The sequence below is a fragment of the Nuphar pumila genome, chromosome 9, assembly GCF_984573655.1.
Source record: "Nuphar pumila chromosome 9, dmNupPumi1.hap1.1, whole genome shotgun sequence".
Lineage (NCBI taxonomy): Eukaryota > Viridiplantae > Streptophyta > Magnoliopsida > Nymphaeales > Nymphaeaceae > Nuphar > Nuphar pumila.
Window position 1 is genome coordinate 3,283,699 of NC_143257.1, and position 13,646 is coordinate 3,297,344.

A 13,646-nucleotide genomic window follows, 5' to 3' on the forward strand; every position below is an offset into this window, starting at 1 on the left:
TTACCTAATTAATTACATTGATTTTATGAAAAATAAAAATATAATTAGTTGAGTGCATTAATTTTTTATTTAATTCAGTGCTTTGGAATTATAAAAGTTAATTTATGAACTTCATTTGAAAATAACCTGCAAATGAATTTGGGTTGGGGGATTGGGTCATGGGCTGATCTTCAAACCTGAGCCTGTTAAGAATCAGGTCATCTTCGAGCGGAGCAGCACATAAAACCCAATATGTCGCCGAGCTCCAAAAGAGCCTGGGCTGGGTCCGGCAGGGCCGGCCCGATGCCCACCCCTAAACTGATAACAACAAACGACGCTCTCATGCACTAGATCATCTTTTTTTTTCTTTCCTTTTATAACAGAGTTGGGAGAATTAAAGAAAAGGAAATTAAGGCCCCTTAATTGTACAATAGTTGGGCGATCACCTAATAATCAGTGATTAAAGAACTTGCAATGTTCATCAGATGGTGACGTGCACTCTCTGTGACAAATCTCTCGAGAAAAATTGCCATAAATTGCCTGAAAATTTAAAAGGACAATTTCTCCCAAGATTTTCATCTCTTGCATTTAAGGATGTCAACAAGACATATGTAACCCGACATCCTACCTGAATCCGAATCCAATTAGTCAGATTCGATAGTCAATTCAGGATCCGGTTAAAAATCAGATTCGGGTTTGGTATCAAGTTTTACATTGAAACCCACCCCAATCCAATAAAAATCTGAATCCAACTAAAACCCAAAACCGACTAAGTGTAAATATTGAATTTTAAGCTAGTGGGATCCAGATTTGATTTTCATGTTTTCCATCAGACTCCTAATCCAATTAAGTCAGATCCCATACGGATTTTATGGTTTGCCATCCAAATTCGAGCCGTTGACATCCCTACTTGCATGTACCAACTACCAAGCACCCCATCTCCGTGGTTCACACGGTTGGGGATATATTCTGTTCGGATTTTAATTAAATATATCCAATACCATATTCAATTAATAGATTTCAATTTGGATTTGGATTCAGATAAGTCAGATCTGGATATTTTTCAGGTTTGGTAGCAAAAAATCAAACCATACCCCATCCGATTATAATCGGATATTTGCTTTGGCTTATCCAATGAAGTTTGAGAGAGCTTGTATTGTGATTTCCACAATGTTCTCATACTCTCTTACTGTTTGGGGCAGTGGCGTTGCAGAAACAATGTGTTGAAGCTGAGATTGGCAAGGCTCAACACCACGTTCCAACACCTCTCTCTCACGATATGATGTTTTTGGCAACTCCAACTCCATCTCTCAACACGAAACGATGTTTCGGCAACGCACTGGATCACATTGCAAGGTTCCCTCACAACATGGCCTCACAACATGGCCTAAGGGGGCGTTTGTGTGCGCCGCAAAACAGTGTGTTGTTTTCCGGCAAAAAACGCACAACGGGCGTGCGTTTCCGCACAACACAAACACTGAAAACATGCATTTCCACGTAAAGCCCTCTACAGGCGTGTCATTTTCCACGCTAGAATTGGGTTTTTCCGCGAAAACTGTTCTCAGGAGAAGGGAATCCGATACCATTTCAGAGACGGTGAAAACGCCCCCTAAAAGGAATCGAATTTGGTCCGGATATAGTGCAATATCCTGTTGACACAACAAAAGTTAAAAAAAGAAGTGGCATTATCCAAACACCATTTTGCTCCCCTTCTTTGCTTACCCCTTTAGCTACACAAATGAGGTATACGACAGACCCACGCTACCCACACAGAAGAGAACAAAGCCGACCGGAAAAAAAAGCTACACCATAATTCTCCTGAGATCCACAACGACGACGCTCACGTTGTCGAAGCTCTGCCTGATGAGGGCCATCTTGGTCAGGAGGGTGGCCGCGATGGTGCAGGCTCGGTCAGGATCGCCACCGCCTTCGCCGTCCCCCTGGAGGCATCTCGACGCAATGGAGCACGCTTCCTCGTTGGTCATGACGTCCCAAAGGCCGTCGCTCGCCAGGACGAGGCACTCATCGCCCTTCTCCCGCTTTGTCACCATCACCTCCGGCTCCGGCGTCACGAACGGCTTCAAGTAATTGTCACCTGAATCAAAAAAACCCAAACGACCTTCACTTCGTTCCAATTCACAACAACAATTCAGAGCTCCATGGATGGTAAACGAACAGAGCATGTTCAAGCTTTTTATTTTTTGAATTTATAACCCGAAGAAACTGCACACAGCACAAAGACCTGATCGAGCTAGCTCAGCCTGCCATACCTTACGGTAGTCGTGGCAGCAGGCCTAAAATTCAGAGGCCAAGACCCTGCCCAGTGGCTTATGCTACCCATCGGCTTGCTCAGTGGGGCGACACCCACGAGAATCGAACATTGACCGCCCGTCTAGCAGTCAAAGTCCCACCCACGAACTCGTTTTTAAGCCGAGCCGAGCCGAGCCGAACACGAGATAGCTCGTTTACAAAATATTTTATATTTATTCAGAGATGAAAATAATAGAAATTGAAGCTTAAACATACCAAGTCAAGCTCAAAAAGATTCATTTAGAGAAATAAATAAACGTTTCAAACTTCGAATAATAGGATTAAAATTCTGTACTAATTGCTTGCAAACCAAACAGTTCAACCATCTCGACTTTATGACATAAAATATATCTAAGATTCTGGTACCGGGAAATCTGGCGATATATTGAAAGTAACAAATTTTTCACTGAAAAAAAAATCTAATCGGCGTATATAAATAAAAGATAAAAGTTAAAAACGTATATGAGAGCATAAATGCAAAAAATAAAATAATCTACAAAATACTACAAAACTGGTTTTTTTTTTATTTTCAAAAAATGATCGGAATATTTGATTTAAAATAAGGATTTTAAGTTTCGAGTAAAAAACACAAAAAAAAAAATACCAAAAAATCGGAAAGAAAAAAAGAGCGAGAAATAAAATTACCGATAGCGCGGGACATCGCGAGCACGCCAAGGACGCGGGGACAATCCCAGTAGATGACTCGTCCGCCGGCCTCTTCGATCCGGAGGAGCTCGTCCGGCCGGTCCGGCTGCAGACCACCAAAGCGAACAAACCATCAGGTCTGGAAAACTCGCCGGAAAACGAAAATAGCCGAAGCATAATTGGGGGAGATTCACCCACCTTGTGATCGGAGGAAAGGGGGACGGCGGTCCCGTTCCGGCATAAGACAGCGCGGGAATCGCCGCAGTTGGCGACGGCGATCTCACTCGCCGTTACCACAGCGACCACCGCCGTAGAGCCGACGGCCTCGTGGTGGGGCGTTCCGATCTCGCAGCGGCACGAGTTTCCGGTGGCCACCTCGCCGGAGACCTCCTTGTCCATGCGCAAGAAGCTCCGCACTAACGCATCCCTCCATCCCGAAAAATCCCGGCCGTTCTCTGCCACCGACGACCCGAGCTCTGCCGCAACAAATTGGTGCATCCGATCCTTGCACGACAAGGCTACCTGGAACAAGATGAACAAGAAATCCGCATAATCGAGAGAAAATTGACCCGTAATTGGGAAAATTTTAACCCCAAACAGAGGGTTCGGGCACTAAGGTTCCTCCCCCTCTGTGTGAGGAAGTCTACTTACATGAGAGCAACCGTGGCCGTCGAAGACGCCGAAAAAATGAAATCCGGCCACCGAATTGCAGCCCTGCCGCCCAAAGAACGCAGGAACCGCTGATAGAGCGTCTTCCATTTCCCTTCTCCGGCCACAAACGGACGACGCCCCGAACCTAGGGCACCGGTCGTCAACCTCCAGCAGACTGGCAGGATTTCCTCCGGGGCCCGTCGTCTCCTTGCTGGGAATCGCCGCAGCGTTCGTCATCTTCTCGCCCGAAACGGCATCGGCGCCCGTCGTCTCCTTGCTGGGAATCGCCGCGGCGTTCGTCCTCTTCTCGCCGGAAACGGCATCGGCGTCCTTCTTCCCCTCTCCGGTCGACGCCTCGACAGCGTCGTCGCACTCCAGCGTCACGTCCGGAGTGTCGGTTTTCTGCCGCTTTCTTCGACGCTCCGGCGGAGCCACAGAGATGTCGGCGACGAATTTGAACTGCCGGATCTCCAAGCGCCGCCTCCTCGCCGCTCTCGATCTCGGCACGCACTCTGTCGTGGTCTCTCCATCGCTTACTACCTCGCAGCAGATCTCCGCCATCACCACTCCCCGGGGAAAAAAAAAACGAAAGCAGGAAAGAAGCCGTTCAGATTCCCCGAAACAAAAACCTTAAATTCAAAAGCTCCACCTTCTTCACATCGCAAAATACGATCTTTCTCCCGATTTTTACAGAACCACAAATTACCGAAACAAATTGTTCCAGCAAAAAAAAAAAGAACAAACGCGCGGTTCCGAAACTGTAGAACAGGAAAAAAAAACGGATTTCCTCCAGTAACCCTGGATTTTCTCTCCTCACCTTTCAAAAAAACCCAGATGCGAGAGAAACTATCTTTTTCCCACCAAGATTTTCACCCTTTACCCCGGAGCGAGAAACTCAAGGGTTATCCTTTACCCTGGCCTTCACCCAAACCCCGGAAATGAGAAATCCCAAACAGGATGAATGAATTGAGCTCACAAACAGGAAAGAAAACCACAACAATCCCGATTCCCACCTCCTCCTCCGCCTTCTCATACTTCTCCCCCCCTCTCCTCTCTCTTTCTCTCTGGAGGAGATAGCCAAACGGGGCGTCCTTCTTTAGAGAGAGACGACCCATGGCAAAAGAGACGTCCCCATCCACGGGCAGCCTGCCCGTCACCGTCCGGGCAGATAGTGTGACGTGGGCCGCAGAGCTGTCCGCCTTTTCTCCGATGTCGACACGTGGAACCCACATCCTACCTTCTATCACGTGTACCTATCAACCTTCGCCACGACACCCTTGGCCTCTTGCTTTCTTACACGCATGTGGTCCTGCGGGACCCACAAGAAGCCCCCCACCGCTTATATTGGGGTTCGTATTCTTTTATCATTTCGCAGTAGGGGCACGTGTCGAGATCTGGACGTCCGAGATTGGCGATCCACATCGTCCGAAGATGAATGGCCCTTTTTTTTAGAAGATCTGGACGTCCGAGATTGGCAGTCAAAAACTTGGGAGATTTTGAATTTTTTTTCACAAATCTCGCAATGCAAAATCTTGGTAATAAAAAACCAATTTAAAAGTATAAAAAAATAATTTTTATAAGAAAATATAAATAAAACATATTTACAAATAAAAATCTTGAAGGTTTTTACCATAAATATCTGCTAAAAATGTAAATATCATGATATTTGTCACGATTTGAAAATCTCGCGATAAATTGCCGTTTTAAACTTTTAAGTAATTTCTCATGATATTATCGTAAGATTTTTATAAATTTTGCGATATTCATTCTAAATATGTTTTCTATTTAAAAAAAATCATAAAAAAAAACATTTACAACAGTAGACGTTTATAAATATTTAAAGAATTTAAATATGTAAGTGTTTCCCTGCTGGAAGACCTTTACCAGAGTGTAAAAAGAAAAGGAAAAATTTCATTTGGTGTCATATTTTTTTTATATTTTATGCATTATTTCTTTTATATATTATGTGTTCTACGTGCTTGATTTTATAAGAATGAACTCTTGAATAGTCCGATTCCAATACACAGATAAGTTTTTATAGGATTTAAAAATCGATTTAAATTAAAAAACATGATCCAAGTATCGTTTTCTAGTATCAAATTTTTTAAAAAATGAACCTAAAAATACCTGTCCACTAGCAGTAGAATGCTGAAAGGCCAGAAAAATGGTAGGCAGCTACCGCGTACTCTTTTATACAATATCAAAACTTTAACTGTTCTTATAAATACTTAGGGAGGCTTTCGTAAATTGATTTTTTGTCGATCTGTCACGTGAACTCACAAATCAAACACGTTCTTCTTTCTCCTGAGTAGGGCTGGTAAACGAGCCGAACTAACCGAACAGGACATGTTGGGACTAGGGGTGGCAAAACCTGACACGACCCGCCAACCCGCCTCTTAGGCGGGTTTGGGTTGGGCAAAAACAAACCCGTTTAATAAACGGGTCGACCAGCCTAGCCCATTTATTAAACGGGTCGTGTTAGGAGTATGCCAGCCCACAAACCCGGCTGACCCGTTTAATAAACGGGTTAGGCGGGCAGGTCAACCTGCCAACCGGTTTACCCGACCCAATCAGTTTATTAAGCGGGTTGGGGGGTCGTGTCGGGTTACCCATTTAATAAACGGGTCGGGTTCATGTTTGCCACAGCCCGTTTAATAAATGTGTCGGGTTCGGGTTGAGGTATGCTGACCCGCCAACCCGACCCGATTGCCACACCTAGTTGGGACTCGCTTGTGTACTAATGGATTGGGCTCGTGGCTCAGTTCTTGTTAGTGTTTAGCGGAGATCGAGCTCGGCTCGTCACTGAACACGAGCTGGCCCGTGTAAAAATATTTTATGTTATTTATACATAGTATATATATTGTTATATATTATACTATATTCATTCATCTTTCTTTTATATATATTTTATGCATTATTTCTTTTATATATTATATATATATATTATCTACACGAGCACTGTCGAGTCGAACCTAGCTGAACACCAACCGATCCTGAACGAGTTCGTGACCGAGCCGAACCAAGCCCAGTCACGAGCTGATCGGTTCGTTTACCAGCCCTCCTCTGAGTCGCACAACAGAAATATCTGAAGAGTCACGGCCCACGTGTCTCCCTTCCTTCGTTCCCTCACCGGAACACGTGCGATTGTCCCCCAATGGCGTGCCTGAGTTAAATCACAGAATTGCCTGCAATTCTCGGGGTGTATTTTTAGAGTGGAGGGTATTTCAGTCATTTCATTCGGCTGCCGAACTCTCCTGACTGACGCTAATTTTTAATGCCTACATAGGTTTCCGGAAGGACGAAATTAGCGCTTGACTTCAAAAATGACAAAGTTACCCACACACGAACTGACCAATGTCAGAATAGGGTTCTGAACCGATTCGTTTCTAAAAACGATTCAAAAACTCGATCGACTCGTGAATTCTAAAATATGTATTTAATGCCTAAGCAATCAAATAGACAATAATCATTAATAATTATTCTAAATACATTAAAAAAAAAGAGATTCAGCTGATTTTCAAGAAAACTGGTTGAGGAACCGTTTGATTCGAAATCTCCGATTTACACGATTCGATTCGATTATGACCAACTTAATGACTAGGCGATACGATACAGCCTATAAAAAAGTTGCGGTTGTCCAAATTGTGAAGGATACCCGACCCAAAGCTTCTATGTGTGGACTCTAACTCGAGTTGTCAATGGGTCGGGTTTGGTTCGAACCCAGGTGAAACTAGACTTGGATCAATTTTTTGTGTATGGTATGAGGTTCGAATCTTGATCTAATTGGGTCTACTATAAGAGAAACGGTACACAGACCCCATAAAAACTAGGTAAAGTAATATTTTTTATCGTTTTTACATTAAAAAATTACAGGTCTTAATTAGAACTTGGGTCAAGTCTGGGTCTGGTTACAAACTATACCGTGGTCCATATATTAGTCGAAACCTTCACGTCTGTACTTGGGTCTTAATCAAGTCTTCTTATTTGTCACCATACCCAAACCCTATAGGGTTTGATCTGGGTCAAGTTCGGGTAAACCAGACGGGTTGACACCCCTAACTCTAACCTGGAGTCCCCATCGGGTCCCAAATCACGGTTACAGACGGTAGAACTTTTATCCGGATCGCTTCGAACTTTTGCCACATCCGGTCAGTTAGGGCTTCAAACCGGGTCCAGGTCAGCTCGGACCGGTTCCGTAAGTTTAATTTGAGGGTATTTTAGTAATCTACTTATTCATGGACTCGTTCCGGGAACTGTGGGTCCCATCTCGCGGATTATTAGGACGTAGGTTCGCGCTTTTCAGACAGTTAGCCGTACCGGAAATATAGCCACGTGTCGGTCGAGTCGGATGGCAACCGCTCACCCTCCATGTGAAGGAACTCTCTCGTCGGTGGGAACTTAACCACGGTTAAGTTAAAGCACGGGGAACCATGGTTGGGGAAACACTCAACTAATCATATTTCGACACGTCATCACATCAGAGACAGGTCATCCACGACGGGAATAGAAATCATGAATTGACGATACTGAATCGTGGCCGTCAGAGGAAAAGCGACAAAGGGGAGATGGATGGTGTAGCAGAGGCCTGGGAGATCGGGAGGTGGGACCCGCGAAGATTGCGTCGGTCATCGTGATCAGATGGTTTTCTGATGCTGCCCACCCAATGTTGTCAGTATCGATACGTATCGGAAGATACGTATAGTATCGGTATAAAATTGATACGCTTCACCTTGAATCGATTATTTTTAATAAATATAAAAATACCTAAAATTGTTTCAATATCTTTAACACGTGTTACGTTATGATTGATTGGTAATATTTGTTAATTATTGATCCTTATATAGTCCAGGTATGGTGCCTAATAAGAATACCCGATTAATAACTCCGTCCGAACCCGAAGGCTCGATTAATACATGGAGCCGGGTATAGTTTGTAAAATTTTATAACAGACCCGGGCCCGACCAGAGTACCGATTAAGACCCACAATTTTACAATGTAAAAATGATAAAAAAATATTATTTTACCAGGTATGGCCCCGATCTGGTTCATGTATTTCTTATGGTGGTTCTGATTAGACTCGTGTTCGAACCTGATACTACACCCAAAAAATTGGGGTCAGATCCAGTTCTTCCCGGGTCCAAACCAAACCTGAACCATTGACACCCCTGCACAAAACCCACATCTATATTTGTGCCTAACTTTTTTTTTCTGAAAGGCAAGCTGGGGTTAGGCAGACCCCACCAATTATTCAACCTACCATTTTATTTTGAACCTGTAAATAGTTCCTACCAAACTCGCGGAGCCCCCACAGGTAGGGCTATCAATGGGTCAGGTTTGGTTCTGACCAGCTGAAACCAGACTTGGACCCGATTTTCGGGTATGGTATGGGGTTCATACCTGGGTCTAATTGGATCCAATATAAGAAAAACCATACCCAGATCCAATAAAAACTACATGAACCATACCTGGCAAAACCATATTTTTTATCACTTTTACATTGAAAAAATTGTGAGTCTTAAAGGGGTCAGGTCCGGGTCTGATATAAAATTTCACAAACTATACCCAGGTCTTTGTATTAATCAGACCTTCAGGTCCGCACCTAGGGCTTATTATTTGTCACCATACCCGAACCCTATAAGGTTTGGTTCGGGTTGAGTCCCGGTAAACTTGACCCTTTGATACCCCTGCCTAAAGGACAATGACCATAAGTACGACATGCATAGTCAGCAGAGTCCGGATAAAGTGCAATCACATGGCACAAATTTTATGCATTAAGCAGCTGATCGCCCTCAATCAGGTCTTGGGCCTCACAACTGATAGGCTTGTCCCAAAGATGAAGGGTGATCACATGCTCAATGCACAAATATTTGTGCAATCATATTGCATCATATTGCACCTGATCTTTTCACTATCCCCACAACTAGTCTCTGATCTTCAGAGTGGTTTTCCTGTTCCTCATGAAAAAAACTTATTTCTCTGAAGCTCTGTTTGAAAATGAAAACATGGAATCCTTATAATTCATGGTTTTGGCAAAATCGATAGATTGTTTGAGAGCTGCAAATACCACTTGAGTCCCTTCAATTCCTATAACTGCCTACATTTCAAACAATTTTGGTGTTGGGTATCCCCATATCCACTTTGTCTTGCAGTTTCCAAACACAACAACAACTACGTCTTCATCCCAAAACAATTGGGGTCAGCGACATGAACCAAAAAAAAAAATCATTTTGGGTCTTCCACATGGATCCTTCTCCTCCAATCATTTCTATCCAATGCCATGTCTTCGGTGAGGTTCAAAGTAATCATTGTAGCTTTCAATTTGTGTGAGCATAAAATGCATGCATATATATTGAGATGCCACTTTTCTACAAGTTGCATTTTTGAGTTGTAGTAGAGCGAGTTTCTTTTGGATTTATAACCCGAAGAAATCACACTCGACACGAAGACCTGGTCGCACTGCCTCAAACTACCATACCTACAGTTGTGCCAGCAGCGTAAAACTCAGAGGCTAGGACCCTTGCCCCCGGGGCTTATGCTAGGCGTTGGCTTCCACATAAACCTTGACTGCTGGTCTAGCATCCAAGGCTCCCCACTAGGCCATCCTCCCTTGGGGCTATAGTAGGGTAATTAGTATATGAATGTAAAAAATATTTGCGCATCAAAGTAGCATAATTTTATCTGTTTGCTATTGTCGTATGCAATGTTTGGTGTGGATTCCTTAATTGTTAGCCAAATCCTGGCTTGTTATAACCACGTTTTTCATGTTCAGGTCTTTGTCCAATATGGATCTAATTATATATAAATTTTGTTGGAGTATCGGAGCCACTTTCCTAGAGCCTTTCAACCACCATATGAACATTTATTCAATTTGTACACAGGTTGTAATTGAGTTGCTCTCTCTCTCTCTCTCTCTCTCTCTCTCTCTCTCTCTCTCTCTCTATATATATATATATATATATATATATATATATATATATATATATATATATATATATATATATATATATATATATATATATATATATATATTCAATGGATTGGATATAGTCGGGTATCCGATCTGAATCTAGTATCTCATTTCTGGATTTGGTTGATCCTTGAAGAAAACAACGACGTTCACATTAATTTGGATCAGATTGACCCAGTTCATTTTTGGATTTAGATCAATCTTTTAGGTGGGATATAATTTGCATTTGGATCAAAATGCATGCAGTCCAATTGCATTCTTTACATGTAAAAGACCCAATTTTAATCTTTTTTTACCAGATCCAATTTTATCTCACACAAACGTGTGTGTGTGAAATATTATATATATATAATATTAGTGTTATCAGAGCCTGAATTTCTAAATCAAAGTTGTTTGTAAATTCAAAATATTTCATGATTTTTTAGATATACCATGTGATGTAATTATATTATGTAACAGTTTGGATTCACTCGAAAGAATCCACAGTAACCTCCAGTGTTTGCTGGTGCAATGGAAACAGGCATAGTCATATCATGCTTATCCAATTCCCAGGTGCAAACTAAAAGAATGCTCTTAATTATTATAGTCGATAGGTAATAGAGTATCTCATACAACAACAGGTTAGATCTCTCTCTCTCTCTCTCTCTCTCTCTCTCTCTCTCTCTCTCTCTCTGGGGTGCAAATGGATTGGATATTGGTTGGATCATGACAGACCCAAATTCATATTTCACACACACACGTTTGTGTGAGATAAAATTGGATCTGGTAAAAAAAGATTAAAAATGGGTCTTTTACATGTAAAAAATGCAATTGGACTGCATGCTTTTTTATCCAAATGTAAATTATATCCCACCTAAAAGATTGATCTAAATCCAAAAATGAACTGGGTCAATCTGATCCAAATTAATGTGAACGTCGTTGTTTTCTTCAAGGATCAACCAAATCCAGAAATGAGATACTAGATTCAGATCGGATACCCGACTATATCCAATCCATTGAATATATATATATATATATATATATATATATATATATATATATATATATATATATATATATATATATATATATTCGGCTGTGACTATTAGGGATGCTAATGAACTGGATTTTATCCGATATCCAACCGAATTAGATTCTGTTTAGTTGCATTCGGTAAGCCAAAACAATACCTAATTATAATCGGATGTGGTCCATGTGGATAAGGTTTTGATGTTAAAAAAATATTGTAAATACCCCCTAAATTATGTGGGGTCAGGTTTGGGATTCATTTTCTTGATCTGACATTAAAAAAAAAAAAGAATTCACAAATTGGGTATCAAACTAGCAACATCCTTCAACTTGAAGGCCTTAAATATGACACACCTAACTAGCTGCGCAGAGCTCTGACAAGAGGTTATGTTGATATCAGTGATCACAATTCAATATGAGTGTGTGTGCGCGAGAGAGAGTCACGTAATCATTTTTGTTTCATAGATTAAATGACAATTGCTAAATCAAGCGAATTGGGTTTGATAACTTTAGTCATAATATGCATCCTCGCTAATTAAACCAATTGGATCTTCTTAAAACCAGACCACTACAAGAAAAATGTTGTTTAGCGACAGAAATAATTCATTGCAATGTTGCGACGGATTAGCGAGAGAAAACTATTTATTCCTAAAATTGAAATTAGTTGCAGAATTAGCGACGAAAGAATTCTGTCGCAAATGCCATCGTAAATTTGTTACGAAAAAATTCTGTCTCACACTCAATTGTAACTTTGCAACATCATTTTTCTTTCGCTACTCCATCACAAATTGATGACGATGTTTGCGATGAAAATTTTTCGTCGCTAATCGGTCGCTAAATTTATCATAAAACCCTAATGCGAGCCTCATTTTTTTCTCTTTCTATTTCATTCATCGCACACCGACAACTTTCTCTCACCCTGTTGCTCGCCCTCGCTTCTCCCCCTTCCAGCGACCGCCTCCCTTTTCGGCAGCTGCACCAGCACCACCTTGCTCGTCTGCCAACATCGGCACCACCTTTCTCCTCTCTCCTTCCCTCTTGCTCGTATGCCGATGTCGGTGACCTCCTCCCCCAGGTACGTCTTCTATATTCCCTTCTTCTTTCCCCTCATCTCTTTCTCGTTCTGCCCTCTGTCACCCAACGGAAGGGTCGGGACCCTCCCTTGTCCCCCCCTCCTCCTCCCTTTTTTTCTTCTTGGTCCGGCAAGGGCCATCTGCCTCCGCCTCCTCTTTTTCAAGAGCCGTAGGGACCTTTGCCCCCCCCCCCCCCTCCTTTTTTTTTTCTTGGTTAGGGAGGGACCATCGGCCCCTGCCTCCTTTTCAAGAGCAGCGTAAAACTCAGAGGCTAGGACCCTGGCTTCTAGGTAAACCTTGACTGCTGGTCTAGCATCCAAGGCTCCCCACTAGGCCATCCTCCCTTTGGGGGCTATAGTAGGGTAATTAGTATATGAATGTAAAAAATATTTGCGCATCAAAGTAGCATAATTTTATCAGTTTGCTATTGTCGTATGCAATGTTTGGTGTGGATTCCTTAATTGTTAGCCAAATCCTGACTTGTTATAACCACGTTTTTCATGTTCAGGTCTTTGTCCAATATGGACCTAATTATATATAAATTTTGTTGGAGTATCGGAGCCACTTTCCTAGAGCCTTTCAACCACCATATGAACATTTATTCAATTTGTACACAGGTTGTAATTGAGTTGCTCTCTCTCTCTCTCTCTCTCTCTCTCTCTCTCTCTCTCTATATATATATATATATATATATATATATATATATATATATATATATATATATATATATATATATATATATGCAATGGATTGGATATAGTCGGGTATCCGATCTGAATCTAGTATCTCATTTCTGGATTTGGTTGATCCTTGAAGAAAACAACGACGTTCACATTTGGATCAGATTGACCCAGTTCATTTTTGGGTTTAGATCAATCTTTTAGGTGGGATATAATTTGCATTTGGATCAAAATGCAGTCCAATTGCATTTTTTACATGTAAAAGACCCATTTTTAATCTTTTTTTACCAGATCCAATTTTATCTCACACAAACGTGTGTGTGTGAAATATGA

The 13,646-nt window shown here is 41.9% G+C and overlaps 1 protein-coding gene across 1 annotated transcript; it reads right to left on the reverse strand.

Moving 5' to 3' along the window:
* Window positions 1-1,646: 1,646 nt before the first annotated feature.
* Window positions 1,647-4,628, reverse strand: LOC149828220 (putative protein phosphatase 2C 24). The gene is made up of 4 exons (XM_090017448.1): window positions 3,586-4,628; window positions 3,133-3,456; window positions 2,935-3,040; window positions 1,647-2,074 (listed from the first exon to the last, which is right to left on the reverse strand). The coding sequence occupies exons 1-4, from the start codon at window positions 4,144-4,146 to the stop codon at window positions 1,782-1,784; spliced, it is 1,284 nt and encodes a 427-aa protein (XP_089873574.1). The 5' UTR covers window positions 4,147-4,628; the 3' UTR covers window positions 1,647-1,781.
* Window positions 4,629-13,646: the final 9,018 nt, after the last annotated feature.

What these genes read in the sequence shown, in the direction of transcription:
- LOC149828220 (XM_090017448.1), bottom strand. Translation starts at nt 4,146, where the DNA reads ATGGCGGAGATCTGCTGCGAGGTAGTAAGCGATGGAGAGACCACGACA. An exon ending in CCCTTTCCTCCGATCACAAG is followed by an intron (nt 3,041 to 3,132) that starts GTGGGTGAATCT and finishes GGTGGTCTGCAG; the next exon opens with CCGGACCGGCCGGACGAGCT. An exon ending in CGCGATGTCCCGCGCTATCG is followed by an intron (nt 2,075 to 2,934) that starts GTAATTTTATTT and finishes TTTTTGATTCAG; the next exon opens with GTGACAATTACTTGAAGCCG.